Here is a 19,692-nt window from a genome sequence, read left to right on the forward strand (position 1 = left end):
GGCCACCTGTGACGGTGATCCCCATTATCCACCACCCGGAAACGAGTATCCCAAGGGCCTGGGGCGTGGCAGCTCTCTACAGATTCCCTTTAAACTTTAAATAAGCAAAATATAGAAAGAATTTTGGTAATCCCTAAACCTTAAGGTTGTTGTCTACCAGCCGTCCTGGGTACTGCACAAGAAGAGACGATGGTGGCAGACGGGAAGTCGGCCTGGACAGTGCATTTCTGAAGGTATTTCTCTTGATTGTATTAGTGATATATTAGTGATATTCTAGATAGACGGAGGAGAGGACCATTTAAAGAGACTTTTTTTTTTAAGGAAAATGTATCAAAGTCTTTTAAAACCCACGGAAACTTTTTTCATTATGCTGTAAATTCTTGAAGGAGTCAAGTTTCAGGTTTTGATATTAGGTAAGCTTTAAATCCTGTAATGAAGCACATACGGCGACATTAATCACAACAAGAATGCAAATGAAGGGAGCAGAAATGCTCCATGTTTCAGGCTGTTGTTGTGTCAGGCACAGAACAATATGCGGCCGCACAAGGCCCCTCCCTGAGCCTACCATAGGCTGCTAAGAATAGTTACAGTCTGTGTCACTGAAGGGCAAAGTATTTTGAAATAGAAACAAAGTTGTTCGCACCAGCACTTTAAAACCTGCAGCCCCTATGAAGCCATGCTGGGCAAGGTAAACTCAGTGTCTGCTGCAGCTGGGAAGAAAACAGCATCTTTCCCATATTGATACATGCACCCTGAGAGAAAGTCCCACACACCAGGAAAATGCTTCCCGAGAGCACCACCGAGGATCTCATACTCCAGCAGCCGAGCGGCGCAGTTGACAGGCACCAGCCAGTTCCGAGACAAACAGGTAATGACATCCTGCCTGACAATGGAGAGACACATTGTGCTTCTCTTTCATTTCTCCCAATTTTTCTTCTCACCGGGCCTGCCTTTTTATCTTCTATTCATTTTGCTAATATGGTTCATCAGTGACCAAATAACTCTAAAATACAGCTGATGCGAAGATTTGAATTTTGGTTTCACAATATGTATAAAGTGATCTATTTGCTTTCTGACCATTTTTCACCATCTTTGCTCTCTTCTCTTCACAACATGGTTTATTTGTTTTGGGGGGTTTTTGAGTGTTTTTATCCATTTATACTAGAATCTATACTTCAACCCATCCTCCCTAGCACATAAAAGTGTCATGATTAAGGGCGTTTTGCCAGAAACTAGTTGACCTCGCTGGTATCCCGGCATTTATGTCTATATTGCACTTCTAAAGAAAATTAAAATGTATCCATTGCTTGGAGCTGGAATATATATTTTTCATTTACACATAAAAGGTGTCCGCATGAGGTTGCTATCATCATTAGGTGCAGTTATTTTGGTATGCCGGCAATCTTCTTCTTCATATGAATCACATCTCAAATTTCTTAAAATTTTTGTCTAATTCCAATCACAATTCTAAGTTCTGAAAGGTAAATTTTTCATGTACCTGGTATATAAGAAAACTATGTGTGAAAGGCTATACAGTGGCACATCAAGTCCATGTTACTCAATGTGGTACAACATTATGAAGCTATTGCTGGCGGGATATAACATTCGATGAAGCTTATAGAGGTTCAGTTTGTTGGTATTTATATTTTATTTTTCTTGCTTACCATATATACCGCTATTAATTTCCACAGACACTATCATCACTGTCTCCATTGGGTACCCAACCTATTTTCCCTATCAGTATGTCTTCACAATGTGGGAGGAACGGTGAGCACCAGGGGAGACCCCCGCAGACGCGTGGAGAACATAACTCTATGAACCCACAGTAGGACCCTCACAGAAGTATGGGTGCTGTAATTCAGCTTATCAATACTGCCAAATACAACCATGCACATAAGTCCATGAGCTGAGAAATGGGAATAGTTTTTGGAACTATAACAGCTTTGGCTGCCACTATGGCACCCTAGTTATTTTTTTCCCTTTATGAATTTTTATGAATTTTTGGACCTACCTTGCCACTAATAGCAAATTAAAAGTATTGGTGATCACCGTGTTTCCTTCAAGTTATATTCTCATAGTTCTTCATCATAAGGAGCCCATACAATATCTAACCTAACGGTAAAATAGGGTTCTCTCACGAAACTGTTGAGCTGGTCACACGGTGTAAGGCAGTGTGCGCACGTTGCTTTTTGTCATGCGTTTCCACAGCGTTTTGAACTGCAGCATTTTAATGCAAAATTGCATGCGTTTTGATTTCCAGGCAATGTCTATGGAACATAGGGCTTTCTTGTGCGCACGATGCATTTACAAACGCAGCGTTTTAGTTGCAGAAAATTTGTCAAAATCCCTGAGTTTGAAGAAGCAACATGTCAATTGTTTTTGCCATTTTGGCAGCGTTTTAATAACATTGAAATCAATAAGAAATGTCTAAACACATATTTTTCAAGAAAGAATGCGTTTCTCTTGCTTTTTACTAGCGATCTGCATGTGTTTTTGACATAAAAAACGCAGGTCTTTCGGTCTCTCTCTGTCGGTCGGTCTGTCTCTCTCTTTGTCTCTGTCTCTATCTCTCTCTCTGTCCATGTCGGTCTCTCCCTCCCACCCCCTCTCTCATACTCACCGATCCACGATCAACGGCGCAGCGCTGCACGGCGTTCACACTGTGGCGGCTTCTCCTTTTTTGAAAATGCCCGCCGTTCATTAATCCATCACGTATTCCCTGCTTTCTCTGCCCACTGGCGCCTATGATTGGTTGCAGTCAGATACTCCCCCACGCTGAGTGACAGCTGTCTCACTGCAACCAATCACAGCCGCCGGTGGGCGTGTCTATATCGAGCAGTTAAAAAAATATATAATTAATTTAAAAAAATGACGTGCGGTCCCCCCAATTTGGATACCAGCCAGGGTAAAGCCACACGGCTGAAGGCTGGTATTCTCAGGATGGGGAGCTCCATGTTATGAGGAGACCCCCAGCCTAACAATATGTTAGGGCCAGGTGGACGGGCAGACCCAGGAGGTGGATCCACTGGGCCGAACACCTTCCTGAAGGCAAGGAGTCCGGTAGCCGGAGCACTACAGGTAGCAGGATAGTCCGTGCAAAATAGTGGAATGTAGAAGTCCCTGGGACCACGGAGTCACTGATGGTAGTCCGGGTGACGGAGCTCAGGTTCGGAGGCCAAGATGTTGTCAGGCAGAGTCCGGAACCGGTGGAGCGAGAGGACGGGTCACCACAGGGATCAGAGATGGTACGGACTGACGGGATGGCAGATAGTCAGTGTTCGGGGTTCGGGAATCGGCAGGACCGGATGGCGAAGCAGGAGCGGCTCTAGAAGAGAGAGAGGTGAGTATATCACAGAGACACAAGGAGACCTGACTCCTAGCTTAGGAAACACGAAGAACAGGCCCCGCCCACTTGGACATTAAACCCCTTTATACCCTGTACCTGTGTGTTCAATATCCTGTCAGTGGACACGGCTCACTGCAGTCACTCAGGGGATTTGCGATCACAGATAAGTCCTTCACGTGTGACCGCAAATCAGGCTGCCACACAGAGAGAGCCGCGCGATGTCAGTGAATTCGGGTGAGGCTCTGACGTCACTGCTGCGGACTCCTGTGTCCTGGCACTGACCTCGGAGGTTCATCTGAGTTCATGACAGCACACAGACAGAGCCGCGGGATGACAATGAAGTCGGGTGCAGTTCATCCAAGTTCATTCTCATCGCCCGACTCTGTCTGTGTCTGCTGTCAGCGGGCGTGTAGCAAAGCTGAATTGCCGAGGGAACGCACTGACAAACATGCATTCAAAACGCATGTAAAATGCTTCCAAAATACATGCGTTTTAGATGCATTCTTTTTGTCAACGTCACGTCTGCCAGACGTTGGTCAGGACGCAACGTGCGCACACAGCCTAAAAAATGCTATAGAATGGAATAAAATGGGGGTTTTTTTGTTTTTTTTGTAATTTTGTCTCTGCATTGTGGAGATATTAGCAATCAAAGTATTGGCACCTAATGAGTTAACTACACTTACTTACAAGTGGGTGTTATCAGGTAGCAACTCACACAGTGAGAAAAAGTACACGCCCTAAGTGAAAAGTATCTAATAACACCCACTTGGACTAAGGCCATGTGCGCACTGGAAAGTGACTTTTTCTCAAGGAAAATCCAGTCCCTCTTAGGCCTTTTTCACACATCCGTGAAAAACCACGCACGTTTTTCACGGACATGTCAGAGGTGCGTTTTGCCTTCCGTGACCCGTGTTTATGAGCTACGTGTGTTCTCCGTGTGTTATCCGTGATAACACACAGAGAACGGGAACTTTCTGCTCACCTGTCCCTGGCGTTGCTGTCCGTGGTGCTGATCTTCGGTCTCCGGTCCTGCCGACTCCCCGCTGCTGCTGCTTATGGCCGCAGTGAAGTAAATATTCAATTAGCATAATGAGCGGCGGTCAGCAGCAAGTGACAGCAGCGGCAGAGACAGAAGGGCTGGAGAAGGTGAGTAATGTTTTTTTTCCCTCACAGACACATGTCTTCTCTCCGGTGCGTGTCACACGGAACACATCCGTGTGGTCCGTGTGTGTTCCGTGTGACACGTTTGCGTTCCGTGTGATACCTGTGACACCGGAGAGAAAACAGACATGTCAGCGTGAGAAACACACGGACACACGTAAGTACGGAATGGACACACGTTCCGTTCGCAGATACTTACGTGTGTCTGACACCATAGGAATACCTAGGTTTACGTGTGCCCGTGTCTCCGGTACGTTAGAAAACTGCCAAACACGTACCTGAGGCACGTGCGTGTGAAGGGGGCTTTAAAGAATCTTGCACCTGCGGTAAAAAAACACACCAAAATCTCAATGAAATCCACATGCTGTTTTGCCGCGATTTGGTGCAGATTTGCAGCGGATTTGCCGCGGTTTTTCCGCAGGTTAGTCCCTGTGTATTTTTACCATTATCTATGGCAAAAAACGCAGGTACATGCGGAAAATAAGTGACATGCACATTAATTCCGCAGCAAAAAATCCGCGGGTAAATCTGCAGGTATAAAAAAATGCAGTGTGCGCACAGCATTTTTTATACCCATAGGTTTTGCTGTGGAATGACTGCAGAAACGTTAGACACATTTTCTGCAGCAAATCCGTGACAATTCCGCGGTAAAATCCGCGGTAAATCCGCAGTGTGCGCACATAGCCTTAAAGGGGTTTACTCATGAAAAAAAAGTTGATTTTAATCAGTAGATCTAATAATAATAATTTCCACAATTGGATGTGTTTAAAATAATGTCCCTATGCTGAGATAATCTTATATGTATGTCCCTGCTGTGTACTGTGTAATGGCTGTGTCTGACCTACAGGGACATGATCTGATCATACCACATCCCCTAGGCCGGGGAGAACGCAAAAGAGAGTGTACAAAAAGCGCAGCATGGGATCAGACCTGGTTCTTTTTGTGAGGTAAAACATTAACCGTCCTGTGTTTTTTTTTTTATAAAAAAATGTTTTACCTCACAGAAAGAAAATATGATCAAATGTTGTAATGTTTGTTTACTTTTTACTTCCATCCCAAGCCCAGGAGCTGTGGTATCCTCAGACCATGTTCCTGTACAATCAGACACGGCAATTTCACAGTACAAAGCAGAGACACAAATATTAGATTATCTCAGCACAGGAGCATTTTTTTTAAACATCTCATTGTGGAAATGTTTATTATTCCAAGATCTGTGGATTACAATGAACTTTGTTAGTGGCACAACCCCTTTAAATAAACTAATTTCATTAGATGCTAAATACTTTGCTAATGTGAGGGAGGATAAACTGAAAACAAGCAAAAATGTTTTATTCAGCTCTACATCGTTTGTCCAGCTCAACAAGAAAAATGTGGTCAAAGGTCCTAAATATGCACCTGTAAGCTCTTTCATCAATGTGCATAGGAAAGAATATCTGCCTAATACAGGGTGCATGTCACAAGGTTCACAACGGTACAGTATAGAGAAGTAATGGAATCAAAAGCACAGTGCTATGTCACACAATGCTGATGATTACATCAGCCAGAGAGTGGGCTTATATAACGCCAGGATTTTCCACGCGGGATTCCACATAATGACTTTCAGCTATCCCAACACATGGCCTAGCACAGGCATCCAAAGGGATAGCATAAGGACAATAAGGCTATATTCGCACGCTGCAGTTTTTTATGCACAAAAACTGCAATCAAAACTGCACCTTGTAACAGAGCCTGGAAATGTAAAAAATACCCACTTGTAATGATGGTGAGTTTTTGCTGGGATTTTGCCACAATTTTGCCGCAGTTTTGTTAATTTTTTTTAAAGGAGAAACAAAATAGGATAGGATAGAATAATGGCTAGATAGCTAGAATAGATAGAAAAAAAATTGAACATATAGAATAGATACAAAGAAAGAACATAGTATAGATATATACTATACTTATATAGATAAGAAAGAAAAGATAGTATAGATAGAAATTACAGAATAGCTCGATAGAGGGATAGCTAGCTAGGACAGCTATTTTTTTTTAAATTTGGTAAAAAAATGACTTGTGGTCCCCCCGTTTTTCATATCCAGTACAGGAACAGCAGTAGCTGCAGGCTGCAACCCTCAGCTGTCTGCTCTAACTTGTCTGGTTATAAAAAATAGAATGGATCCCACGCTTTTTTTTTTAATTATTTGATTTTTTAATTTTTTTTTTTAAAATGACATTTTCTAAAACCATCCAAGGTCCAGCAGACAACTGGGGGCTGATATTATTGGGTTGGGTGGGCCATTGTTATTTGGCCCTTTCCAGGCTAACAATGGCAGCCCACAGCTGCCACAGAAGTGGCACATCCATAAGATCCGCCAATTCTGGTGCTGAACCCGGCTGTTTCCATTACCCCAGATATGAGGCTTTATCTTGGCTGGGTATCAAAATTGGGGGATCCACACGCCATTTTTTTAAAATTATTTATTTTACTGTACGATATAGACCCGCCCATCGGCATCTGTGATTGGTTGCAGTCAGCTGTCACTCAGTGTGGGGGTGCGACTGACTGCAACCAATCACAGACGCCGGTGGGCGGGGGAAGCAGTGAATATGTATGAGCCTAATGAGCTGCCCGGGAAGAAGAATGAGAGGCCACCGTGGCCAGGGGAACATTGTGACAGCCGCGCCTGTGATCAGTGAGTTTGAAGCGCTTGGAGAGAGAGAGAGAATGAATTTATCCTGGAACAATGTGGGTGCCCTGCATTTTTTTGTGACAAAAACGCAAGTAAAACACATGCAAAATGCACAAATTTGGTAGCATGCGTTTTTAGTTGTGTTTTTCATCCCCTTATTGATTTCAATGGGTGACAAAACGTGACAAAAAGGCAAGAAGAATGAACATGCTGCTTCTTTTTTGTCAAACAGTTTTGACAAATAAACGGCAAACGAAGAAACTGCAATGTGTGCACAGCAAATCTGACTTCTCATACACTTTGCTGAGAAGTTAGAACTTGGTGACAACAAAACTGCAACAAAAATGCGACTAAACCGTGACTAAAAATGCAGCATGCGCATGTAGCCTAATGCTGAGTTAACACATTCAGTATTTGGTGAGGTTTTTACCTCAGTATTTGTAAGACAAAACCATGAGTGGAACAATCTGAGAAAATATATAATAGAAACACAAGCACCACTTCCGTATTATTACCCAATCCTGGCGGTGGCTACAAATACTGAGGTAAAACTCAACGTGCTTATCTGGCCAGGTCTGTGCACGTGTTGCATCTTTAGATCCCTGAAATCTCATGCACACATTACTTACTTTTTTCTTGCAGATTTGCAACAGTTTAGCATGTCAACTCTTTCAGCAATTTTGTTGTAGATTTAAAGGGGTTTTCCCATCTCCAAGATTTTATCCCAATATTTAGTATACGGATATTTGTCACCCAGGGAATAGGGTACTCGGTTCCAAGCAGTGTATAACTGGGGAATGTCACTTTGGTGGCCGTTGCCCAGTCCCGTGCCCTGGGTACTTTTTAATGGGGAGTATTTACAGGGGAAATTAAAGTAATTGGTGTGATGCCACCTGCAGGTTGCGGTTAAGATGGTGGAACCGCCGCTGCTGAGTTGATTATCAGCCAGAACTGGTGTCAATGGCAGCTGTGATGGTAGGCCCTCCACAGGTAGAGCTGAGCCTGGGAGATGTATGATGGAGTAATAAGGAAGGCCACACCATGGGTTGTAGTTAAAAGTCTCCACTCCCTCTGGGCCCTTGGACAGCTGGTTCAGGTTCCTGTATTTCCAGTGCCAGTTGATGACTCGGTTGCTCTGTCCCTGGCACTCTCAGTGTGGCTGGGTCCCCATCGCGTGGAGCATTTGGTGCCCGACTGTCCCTTTGTGGTTCCAGCCTGCTTGTCCGTAAGGCAGTCAGTGTGGACCCTGTAGGGCTAGTCTGTGTCCCAAACTCTGATCCTTGCTTTACTGCTGGTGCCCCCGGATTTGTGGGTCAGTGAGGTCCGTGAAGGTCCCCTCACTGTGCAGGTATTTGCCAGGCATCTGAAACTGTCGCCAGACCTAGGGCCCTGTGCCCCGTGCGTGCTCTGGTCCTAGCGGTACTCTGGTGTACCCACCCTGGCGACCATTCTCCTGTGCCCCCGGACCACCATTACATGACCCAGCTCTAGGCATGTCTTTCCACTTTCACTTCCTACTCAGACTGTCTGCTGTCCCCTCCCACCAGGTTGTCTAGTCCCTCTGGTCTGGCTCCGCCCTCTAGGTGGTCATCCCCTTGCGTCCGACTAGCCAATTTCCCCTGGTGTGGAGTGGTAACTGGGATTTTGGTGTGTCTAAGTGTTGCTGGCAATGGTGTTCCAGGTCCCAGGGGGTAGGCCCTGCATCCCCGTGAGGATGCAGTTCCTAGTAGTGCCTGAGTAGCTCAGGGGCACTACAGATACCTAAGCTGCAATGCCCCGCACATGAGGTAAGAGACATGACTATATCAGGAGAACTATACTATATTTCTAATTGGAGGTATTTGCTAATTTTATTATTATTATTATTATTATTATTATTATTACACCTACTACATATTGGGATAGGACACTACCTTACTGCTATTCTATTTTTTTTCTAGTTCAGGTCTGATAACGATTAGTTTGAGAATCCCAGTGCATGCAGGGATACTCAAACAAAGTGTCATCAGGGGACAGAGGCTGTAGCAGTGGCTGCAGCCTCTGTCCCCTCCTTCAAGCAAAGTGTCATTTTGACCCTCATTTCAGGGGCCGGTCTGTTCCTCTGTGTCCCTCCCTGCTCTGTATTATCTGTCCCACCATGCACTCACTGTGCACTGTGCAATCAGCACAATGCACAGCGTTCGCTCTGTTATCAGCTCATATCTGTAATGATCCGCTGGTAACAGAGTGGTGTCTATAACCGGCATGCAGGAGAATAGCACCACACTGCTGGTGATGTCACTGTTCTCCTGAATGTCAGGTATAGACAGTGCTCTGTTACTGGCTGATCATTATAGATCTGAGCTGATAACAGAGCAGGAGCTTTGCACTGTGCAAGGGGGTACAGCCATAGCAGGGATAGCATGGAGGGACACATAAGGGACACACCAGCCCCTGAACTGAGCATCATGATGACGCTTAATTTCAGGGAGGGGAGAGAGGCTACAGACTCTGCACTCTGTAGACAGTTTGTTTGAGAATCTAGTGCCTGTTGGGATCCTCAAACGATTCGTCATCAGAAAAGATATAAAAAAATAGAATAGTAATTAGATAGAGTAGTTAGGGAACTGTAGGGCATTTTTAATACCAGTATATTAGAAAGTAGCTTAGATTATAGCATCAAATAGATAGGGATTTATATCACATTTCCTTTTGCCTTTGCACTACCACTTTAATTAGCGGCGGCAATGTGCAGCAAAAACACATGTAAAAAACACAACAACAACACAGAAAAACTATGATTATTACACATAACATTTTTCCTGCCAACATATCAGGATTTGCAACAGAATATTCCACTTCAAATCCTGAACATGTGCCGATACAATTGATAGGGCAGTGCTGGACCTTTAAGGCCCTGTCACACACAGAGATAAATCTGTGGCTGATCTGTGGCTGATCTGTGGCTGATCTGTGGCTGATCTGTGGCTGATCTGTGGCTGATCTGTGGCTGATCTGTGGCTGATCTGTGGCTGATCTGTGGCTGATCTGTGGCTGATCTGTGGCTGATCTGTGGCTGCAGTGAAATTGTGGACAATCAGTGCCAGGTTTGTGGCTGTGTACAAATGGAACAATATGTCCATGATTTCACTGCAACCACAGATCTGCCAAAGATTTATCTCTGTGTGTGACAGGGCCTTTAGAGTCTATGAGACTGAGAATTAATTGATCCATGATACAATGCAGTACAGCACCTTAATAACATAATTTTTTTTTCATTCTTGAAACACTACAAAAAAGTGGGCAGTTTAAGGCTATGTGCCCACAGGACAACATACCCGCAGATTTTCTAGATTTTCTAGATTTGCCAGATAAATCTGCAGGTTACCGCAAGTACAGACACTACCCATGTTATCCTATGGGATTTGGGGAGTGCTGTATCAATGCTGCGTTGTGTGTGGCTGCGGAAAATGCTGTGGCTTTTCAGCAGCCGCACGTAACTGCATGTAAATTATTCATGCGGAAATATCTGCGGATGTCCCGCCTTTCACTATGGGTGGGATAGATAGAGGGTGGGAATTCCGCAGGTATTTCCGCACTTGTCCCGCAAGGTTACAGCAACAAAAATGCTCGAATCCCACAGCAATGGATAGCTGCGAATTCCGGGGAGCAGCTGCGGGAAACCTGTGGACAAACCTGCGGCAAAATCCGCGAGTACATTGTCCTGTGGGCACATAGCCTAAAGCGGGCTTTACACACTGCGATATCGGTCCCGATATTGCTAGTATGGGTACCCGCCCCCATCTGTTGCGCGACACGGGCAAATCGCTGCCCGTGCTGCACAACATCGCCCAGACCCGTCACACGTACTTACCTGCCCGGCGACGTCGCTGTGACCGGCGAACTGCCTCCTTTCTAAGGGGGCTGTCCGTGCGGTGTCACAGCGACGTCACTGAGCGGCCGCCCAATAGCAGCGGAGGGGCAGAGCTGAGTGGGACGTAACATCCCGCCCACCTCCTTCCTTCCGCATAGCGGCCGGGAGGCAGGTAAGGAGAGCTTCCTCGTTCCTGCGGTGTCACACGGAGCGATGTGTGCTGCCGCAGGAACGAGGAACAACCTCGTTACTGCTGCAGTAATGATTTTTGAGAATGGACCCCCATGTCACCGATGAGCGATTTTGCAAGTTTTTGCAACGATGCAAAATCGCTCATCGGTGTCACACGCAACGGCATCGCTAACGCGGCCGGATGTGCGTCACCAATTCCGTGACCCCAACGAGTTTGCATTAGCGATGTCGTAGCGTGTAAAGCCCCCTTAAGTCCTTTAAGACCTGATTTTCTTAGAGCACAATATTGACACCAAGGCTTGCAACGTCAGAGATGGACAACCATAAGCATTAGCAGTACATACTTATATTTCTTTTGAAAACTTTTTTGCTAAAAGTTTTTTTTAATAAAAAAAAAGAACAATCTTAGTGCATTGCAATACATTAAACCAACGATCAAACTAATAAACGGTAATGACCCATATAGGGTCTAAGTAAACAGTAAAAAAAAGTTACAAAACATTGTAAAAATATTTTTTAAAAATCGGGAAATAAAGAACAAAAAAATGAAGAAAATATTATACCAATAAATATGTATATTTATGTGAAAACAAAAATGAACAACAAAAGTACAAATATTATCACCACATTCGGAACAACCCGAACTATAAAATGTAATTATTTTTTCTTCACTTCCCAATAGAGATGAGTGAACCCAAGGTTCGGTGTTTGTACCAAACACAGACTTTAATAAAAAACGGAGTTCGGGGCTTTACATATGCAAACCACTCACGCTAGCATCACTGCGCTTGACCCAGTGTGAGCCGCTTGCAGTGTTTGAATGGTTCTCTCTGGGCGTAACAAAAGTGTCATTGAATGTAGTGTGTACAAATAAAAATTGGAAAAACCTCGCCCTCCCTCCCTCAGAAGTGATCTGTTTATGGCTGGCTGCATTTGGGCAGAGACCCGAACTGCTCAATTAGTGACTTCCATTGGGGTTTAGGTCAAGTCCAAGTCCCAAACCGAACTTTATCTAAAGTCTGGATGAACACTGCAAAACAAACTTCTACAGGTCCGCTCATCTCTACTGCCCAATAGTATGAAATTTTGCTTCACACCTGAGGTGTCAATATGCTCACTGCAGCCCTAGATGAATTTATTGAGAAGTGTAGTTTGTAAAATGGAGTCACTTGTAGGGATTTTTCCTATTCTGGCACCTTAGGTGCTAGGCCGATATGACATGGCACCCCCAAACCATTCCAGCAAATTCTGAAGTACAATGTGGTGCTCCTTCCTTTCTGAGCTTTTCACTGTAACTCAAAAGTAGGTTTTGACCACATATTGAGAATTGGCGCACTCAGGTAAAATTGTTTATCAAATTGTATTGTTTATTTTCTCCTATTACTCTTTTTGAAAATTGAAACTTTTGGGCCAAAGCAACATTTTAATTGAAAAAATGGTAATTTTTATTGTCACAGCCCAATATTATATAATTTCATAAATCATTTGAAAATTAATATTGCTCACTACACCACAAGATGAATTCCTTGTGAGGTCTAGTTTCCAGAATTGGTTCACTTTGGCTCAATTCTGTTTTGGCATTTCAGGGGATCGTCAAATGTGACATGACATCCACAATCTATTCCAGACAAAACAGCACTCCTCCCCTTCCTTCTGTTATTGTTGTGAAAATAAAAACAATTTAAGGCTAAAACAACAAGTTTGTGGGAAAATTTTGATTTTTAATTTTCACGGCTCAACATTATAAAATTCTGTGTAGCACCTGGAGGTTCAAGCTGCTCACCAAACATCTAGACAAATTCCTTGAGGAGTTTAGTCTCCAAAATGAGGTCACTTGTGCGGGAGCTCCATTGTTTAGGCACATCAGGACTCTCCAAATGCAACATGGCATCCACTAACATTTCCAAATAATTACTAGCTCCAAAATTGAAATAGCACTCCTTCCCTTCTGAGCCGTGTCGTTCACCCACAGAATAGATTTCCATCACATAAGGTTTATTTCTGTAATCAGGAGAAATTTCACAACAAACTGGTTGATTTCCTTATGTTGAAATGAAAAAAAAAATGGGGTTAAGCAACATTTTTGTGGTAAAAATGTATTTTTTTATTTTCACAGCTCAACATTATAAAAGTCTGTGAAGCACCTGTGGGTTCAAGGTGCTTAGCACACATCTAGATAAATTTGTCGTTAAAAAGGTGGCGACCTATCGGGGATTTCCACAGGTTAGGCACATTAGGGGCTCTCCAATCATGACATGGCGTCTGCTATTGATTCCAGACAATTTTGCGTTTCAAAAGTCAGTTAATGCTGCCTCCCTTCCGAGCCATTTCGTACACCCAAACAGTAGTTTTCTACCACATATGGGGTATCAGCATACTCAGGATAAATTGCACAATGAAACGTATGGTGAATTTTCTTCTCTTATCCATGTCAAAATGAAATATTTGGTGCTAAAACAAGTTTGTGGGAAAAATTAAAATTTTTTAATTTTTGCTGCTCAACATTATAAAACTCTGTGAAGCATCTGGGGGTGCAAGGTGCTCACATAATATCTAGTTAAATTCATTGAGGGTCGAGTTTCCAAAATGGGGTCAGTTGTGGGAGTTTTCCTCTGTTAGGCACATCAGAGGCTCCACAAACACGACATGGCATCCACTATCAATTCTAACCAATTTTGCTCTTCAAAAGTCAAATGATGTTCCTTCCCTTCCGAGCTGTGCCATGCAGCCAACAGTAGTTTTCCATTACATATAGGGTATCGGAGTATAAAAGCAAAAAACAGCAAAGCTTACCAACTCCTGCTATGAGACAAAATCGGAGGATGCTGGTTCCTGCTAGCGAGCACAGCAATAAGCAGAAAAAATATAGAAAAAGAACATCCAGCACTGCCATCCGATAATATAAAATAACGATTCTTTATTCAGTGTACAATAAAAAAAATAAGATTAAAAGGATTGATGAAAAAGCACACTGAATCTGATGAGTCTCTAGTTCAACCAATCTTAATCATAGCATAGAGAACATGAAATGACAAATCATACTTAATAAAAAGAGACCAATCATCATAAAGACTACAATAGACCAATGCAAAACTAACACACAAACGAAATTACAGTACTGTAATGTAGAATCCAAACATCTATATATAACGCGATCAAATTTAAAAAATAAATCAATACTTTTAATAAATGTAAAATTAATCATTTTTTAATTTCATGCCATGCAGAAATTTCATGCTTAAGGTAAGTATTCAGTAAGCTTCCCCCGTGTGTAAATACTTTTGCCAGTTTCCCCCTCTAGGTGGAGATTTTACTTTTTCAATGCCATAAAATGGAAAATTAGCTGTATTACCATTATGACATGTTACAAAATGCTTGGCTGCTCCTGAGTACGGGCTGTTTCTATTGTTCATATTACTGAGGTGCTCAACTATCCGTGTCTTTAGTTTTCTAATAGTGCAGCCAATGTAGCGTACGTAGCACTCACTACATTCTATGCGGCATACCACATGGTGCGTGTCACAATTGATAGACACGGCAGTGTTGCAAGTCGCACCACAGGGCAATGCAAAAGAATCTTTTTTGTTAACTGTGAAGACACACATATTGAAGGCACTGCCCGCATACTTAAGAAAAACCTTCTGTGTCAGCCAGTTTGACTTGTGCTTATGCTCAATGAATAAGCTAGTAGAAAGCATGTTGCCTAAGGAGCAACCTCGTCTGGTAACATAGCGACAACCATCACACAAAATGTGCCTGAGGATCTCGTCATGATTAATATCAGGTATGTACTTAGAAATTGTGCATTTAATTTGATAACACTGGAGGCTATATGGAGTAGAGAATGTGACTGGATGTACTTTAGTATTCTCCAATTCCTATTCTACAGATGTTCCTCTTTAGATCTCATATTAATCCTTGTGATGGCTAAAGTAATTGGTGCTTTACTGTACCCTCTGTTTAGAAGTTTAGTACCAATGACAGCTCTCTCTCATTTTTGAATTAGTGATTGTTAAGGCAGATACGTTTAGCGCGGACAAGTTCTCATAGCGGACAGATCTAATTGTATGTCGGAGATGACAACTAGACGCTAACAAAGTGGTGTTGCCAGAGGGTTTTTTTCTATTTAAAGTAATGTGAATTTTTAACAAAAATAGATAAATACTACCACGCTACTGTCCCGTCCCGCCCCGCGCTCGGCCGCAGCCGAGCCACTCGGGTCCGAGCTCGTTTGGTGGATGGCTCGAGTGCCTCCGGACCCAGGGGTCACGTCGCTCTGCAAGGGGGTTGCTGGTGATCTCGATAGGGGTGGTTAAGTAGGTGTACGGCAGGAGCCGTGTTTGAGTTTGTGACGCCACTCACGGTACGTGGTGAAGGTGTAGACACCACCACTGCAGTTACGGGGGCACCCGAGGGAGATGGTCGTGCAGCAAGATGTTAAGCCCTCCGTGGGCAGGGATGGTGGCCCCGGGACCCGCTTGGGGAGAGTAGTGGCTGGGCGGTGCAGGGCGGCGCGTGGCCGGATGGCACTGTTGTACTCACGATTACTGACACACACAAGTCTCTGATGAACAAAGTTGGTGGTGGTCGGTGCCCGCAGCCGGCTGCGTCTTGTCCCCCACCTGGGTTGCTGGTCTTGGCCTTTTTCCTGCACTTTGTTATGTTTGTGTAGACTGCCTGTGCCTCAGCAGCTGGAGTCCACTCCCCTGCTCTGTATGTGTCGGTGGAGTCCGTTTGCCTGCAGGCACTGGCCCGTGGGATCTCTTTGCCTGTGCGGTGGCTTTCCATCCCCCTCAGTGGGCTTTTGCCTTCTGTCGGAACTTGGGATGGGAAAGGACCTAAGGTCCAGAACTCAATCAGTGAATTCGATGTGGTCCAGTGGTTTCTGGGCCTCGTTCTGGGTCTGAGTACCCCCCTGGTGCTCTGGTTTCCAGTCGGTTCCCCGATTTGGTACCGGTGGGCCACTACCCTGTCCCGGTCCCTTATGGTTCCACCTGGCCGTCTTCCCGACTCCTGCAGGCCAGGCCACCGCCTGCCTCCTAGCCAAGGTGTGCGGGCTACGACCCTCACACTTGTCAGTTTCCGCTGCAGACCTGTCACCACAGGCCTGCTGCGCTTCTCTCCCTTTCACTTCCAAAACTCAACTTCAACTTCACTAATCTGACTTGTACTTCCTGCCTCAGGCCCTCTGGACCCCTCGGTGGGTGTGGCCAACGACCTGGCTCCGCCCCCTGGTGTGTCCATCAAGCCTTGACGGAGGTGACTAGGTTTTAAAAGGTTGGCTGCTGTTACCTTTTTAGGGGGACAGGTGTTAGGGGGCCTATCTGTGACTACCTGGCTAGTCTAGGGCATCACACTACCTTATTGGGAGAGGGTTTAGGTGGATCTAGATATGTTGTGAGTGCACAGGGAAAGAAGGGTCAGAAATATATTTAAAAAAATTTTAATGTATTTTATTTAGGATAAAATATAAATAAATTTAAAAAACAGAAGGCATTGTCAAGATTCAGGTATCCGGGCACAGATGGCAATGAAGGGTGGTAGGTATATGGCTGGATCTGTATCGAGCCTAAAAATAACTGTGTTAATTGACACTGAAGAAATGGTTTTAACTAGCTCACCTGTATAGGAACACCTCCTAATTGACACTAGTTGTGGTGGAATGGGGTAACTAACAGACTAAAAAACTGAAAATACCTAACTCCTGCAGATAGAAAGGGTGTCAGCTCGAGGGGGATGGTGGAGAGGGAGATGGCTCTCCGCACCAGTGTAAGATAATAGACACCTAAAATATAAAGTGTAAACTAGTTGGTCTCCCCATAAGGTAGCGCGGTAGTATTTATCTATTTTTGTTAGTGTTTTTTTTTACTAAGGACAGGGGATATGCGGACCCTGTCCACTCCCAGCGACTTCCTATCAACAACCCTTCCCTCCAGCTGTTGTTCAAGAGTACTTCCTATTACACAACCAGAGGGGTGCTATTTTAAATTCCCTTTCAACGGTACATTCATACTTCTTTGTCGTAGTACACCTGCCTGGCCTGTCTGTTTCTCGAGCGCTAGTGTCCAAGTCATTTATTAATGTGAATTGTTCTCAAACCAACATCACCATGCAAAGACAAATCCAAAAAGCAGATGTATGTGGAGGGAGTGCAAGACTGAAATCAAAAATTATAATTATCAGAATTCCAATAAAATATAAACTGAGGCATGACCGACATGGCACCAGACCAAACAATAAGCAGACATACATCGACATACCGGCCATACCAGATCAGATTTTCAGAAAAGGATTATTACAATAAATATGTCATTTTCCTCCCAACACGCCATATAAAGAATAGGCAAAGAGGGTGAGACTTTGGAGGGCACCCTCAACATGTAAAAAAAAGTTGAATTAAACTAGACAAAATTATCACTAAAATGATATTGCATAGTAGTCTCAATAAACTTCTTCAAATTAGAGGAGTATGAGCTTTTTTTTAACATTTTTCATAATTTGTACTGTATATTATACAAATGTTTTTGTATTCTGTGATTTTCATAATTCCCCAACATTTCCTTCTTAGTGTTGTAATTTCAGTGTTGAGGAATGTTTAGTTTCATGCATGAACCTACCTAGCAATGTAGCATTTTCACAAGCTGTTTGCCTAGCTCCTGGCATTTAATGCTTAGTTGTCCTTTTTTGGCAGGTGAAAATAAATAAATTAACCAAAAATCAGAAAATAAATAATTATACTAAATTAAAATGTGCTGGTCTGTAGTGACACACCTGTATAAGTTGTCAAATTAGAGACAAGTACATGCCACACTGATGAGAGAGACAAGTAACATACCATAACAAAAAATGTGGGACCAGATGTCAGCACCGCCACTGGCACTGCTGGCAACAACTGTCTCATCAGTAGTAGTACCACATGCAAGTCACCGTTGTCCTACTTTGCCTCTGTCAAGCATAATAATGGGGAATAAGGGGAGGCTGTAAGGGTATACATATCATATCACTCGTCTCAGTCACAGGAAGATGATGTTACCTCTGACAGTGACATAATCAGCTTAGTGTTCAGTCCACATTTTCTGCCACCATAATACTTAATATTGTATAAACCAGAATTTCTGTTCCATCAATGATATCTGTACCTGTTCTGCCTCCTGGTCCCCTAGCCCACAGCACCCCAAGGTCTATTGAAGATACTTTACCAGAACAATTTTTTCAGTTGATTTATTGGAAGAAATGAACAGTTAGCTTTTGTACTTGAATGACCTAAAGCCAGAAAAAACAAAAAAGGTTCAAATTCCTAGGTGTGTTGCTGGCTCTTTGAGCCATGGTGGTTAAGGCACTGGCATTGGTAGTAGCAAACTGAGCCAGAGCAAATATCTTTATGGGAATCAGGTGGGGGGATATGGAATGAGCTCAAGTCATTTTCCACACAAAAGGTAACTGTCAGCAGAGTAGAGGATAATGATGCTGGTGATGATAATGATGATTTTTTTGGAGGACCAGACCTGGGATCCAAGCAGGAGTGCTGAGGAGGGAATGTGTGGCGCCCCTGACCTGGTCAGGCACCACTGAGTACTGCACCCATGCTGGGGACAGTACAATACAGGTAATCCAGAAGGCTGACAGGGGTGTGGAACACAGGCGCATAGTGATCAGGTCTCACACATGTACCCATGAGAGGACCCCTGGGGATCCCAGGAGGGGGCAAAGCCTTGACCTTCACTGGAATAGTGGAGGGGGCCAAAAGCCTCCATCTCCTCTCAAGGGGTGTGGTAAGAGAGTCTGGTTGCTAGGTGGCGTAGGCAAGAACAGGAGAGGAGGAGCAGTGAGTCAGTTAGAGCAGAACTCCATAGGGCTCAGTGAGGAGCAGACCTGTGGGGCTGTTGCTGTCTAACAGCGCCCGCGCAGTGGCTACAGACGGGGGAGAACGGTCAACTAGGAGTGCTGCCTGAAAGCCAGCTTCAGCTAGAGAGTGCACGGAGTGGGAAGTAAGGAGACTGCTAGAGAGCACCAGGCCCAACCGGGCGGCAGATCCCGAAGCAAAGATAGATCCAGCTTTCTTCTGCTAAACCTGCCGGTGTGGGGCTCTCAAAGCCCACACCACATCACCACAAAAGCCGCAGCCACGTAACCGCAGTTAGGGCCCATAGGTCATAGGAGGCAAGAGGCTGGAGTGGCCTGGTCCGGGGAACAAGCACACGGCAAACAACAAGGGGAGAGAGGCTGCAGCATCTTCCCTGGGTGACCCCCATAGGGACTCAAAGTCGGGGTCACCCCAAACCACCAAGGGCTAAGGAAGGCGAGTCAGTAGTCACCCTCATAAAGTCAGCCTGAAGGATACCTGGTTCCCACCTGGTTCATCTCAGCTACGCTCGGGTTACTCACCCTGCCACCTAAAGTGAGTAAAAACCCTGAAAGACATCCTGCCTGTGTGGTCATTCTGCGACTTGTGGTACTACAAACCTACACAGGGC

At 44.3% G+C, this 19,692-nt stretch overlaps 1 protein-coding gene across 3 annotated transcripts in view; it reads left to right on the forward strand.

Annotated features, from left to right (window-relative positions):
• Nucleotides 1-596: 596 nt before the first annotated feature.
• Nucleotides 597-19,692, forward strand: part of SLC2A12 (solute carrier family 2 member 12) — a 114,336-nt gene continuing 95,240 nt past the window's right edge. For 2 of the 3 annotated variants that reach the window (XR_012751627.1, XM_075339863.1), the window contains exon 1: nucleotides 597-868. Coding sequence is in view for 1 of the 3 variants with exons in the window: in XM_075339863.1 (XP_075195978.1) it covers nucleotides 781-868 (88 nt within the window). In the remaining 2 variants the exon portion in view is untranslated. The remainder of the gene's footprint in view (nucleotides 869-19,692) is intronic. The other variant, XR_012751626.1, reaches the window with a different exon arrangement.

The sequence above is a fragment of the Anomaloglossus baeobatrachus genome, chromosome 3 (assembly GCF_048569485.1).
Source record: "Anomaloglossus baeobatrachus isolate aAnoBae1 chromosome 3, aAnoBae1.hap1, whole genome shotgun sequence".
Classification (NCBI taxonomy): Eukaryota; Metazoa; Chordata; class Amphibia; order Anura; family Aromobatidae; genus Anomaloglossus; species Anomaloglossus baeobatrachus.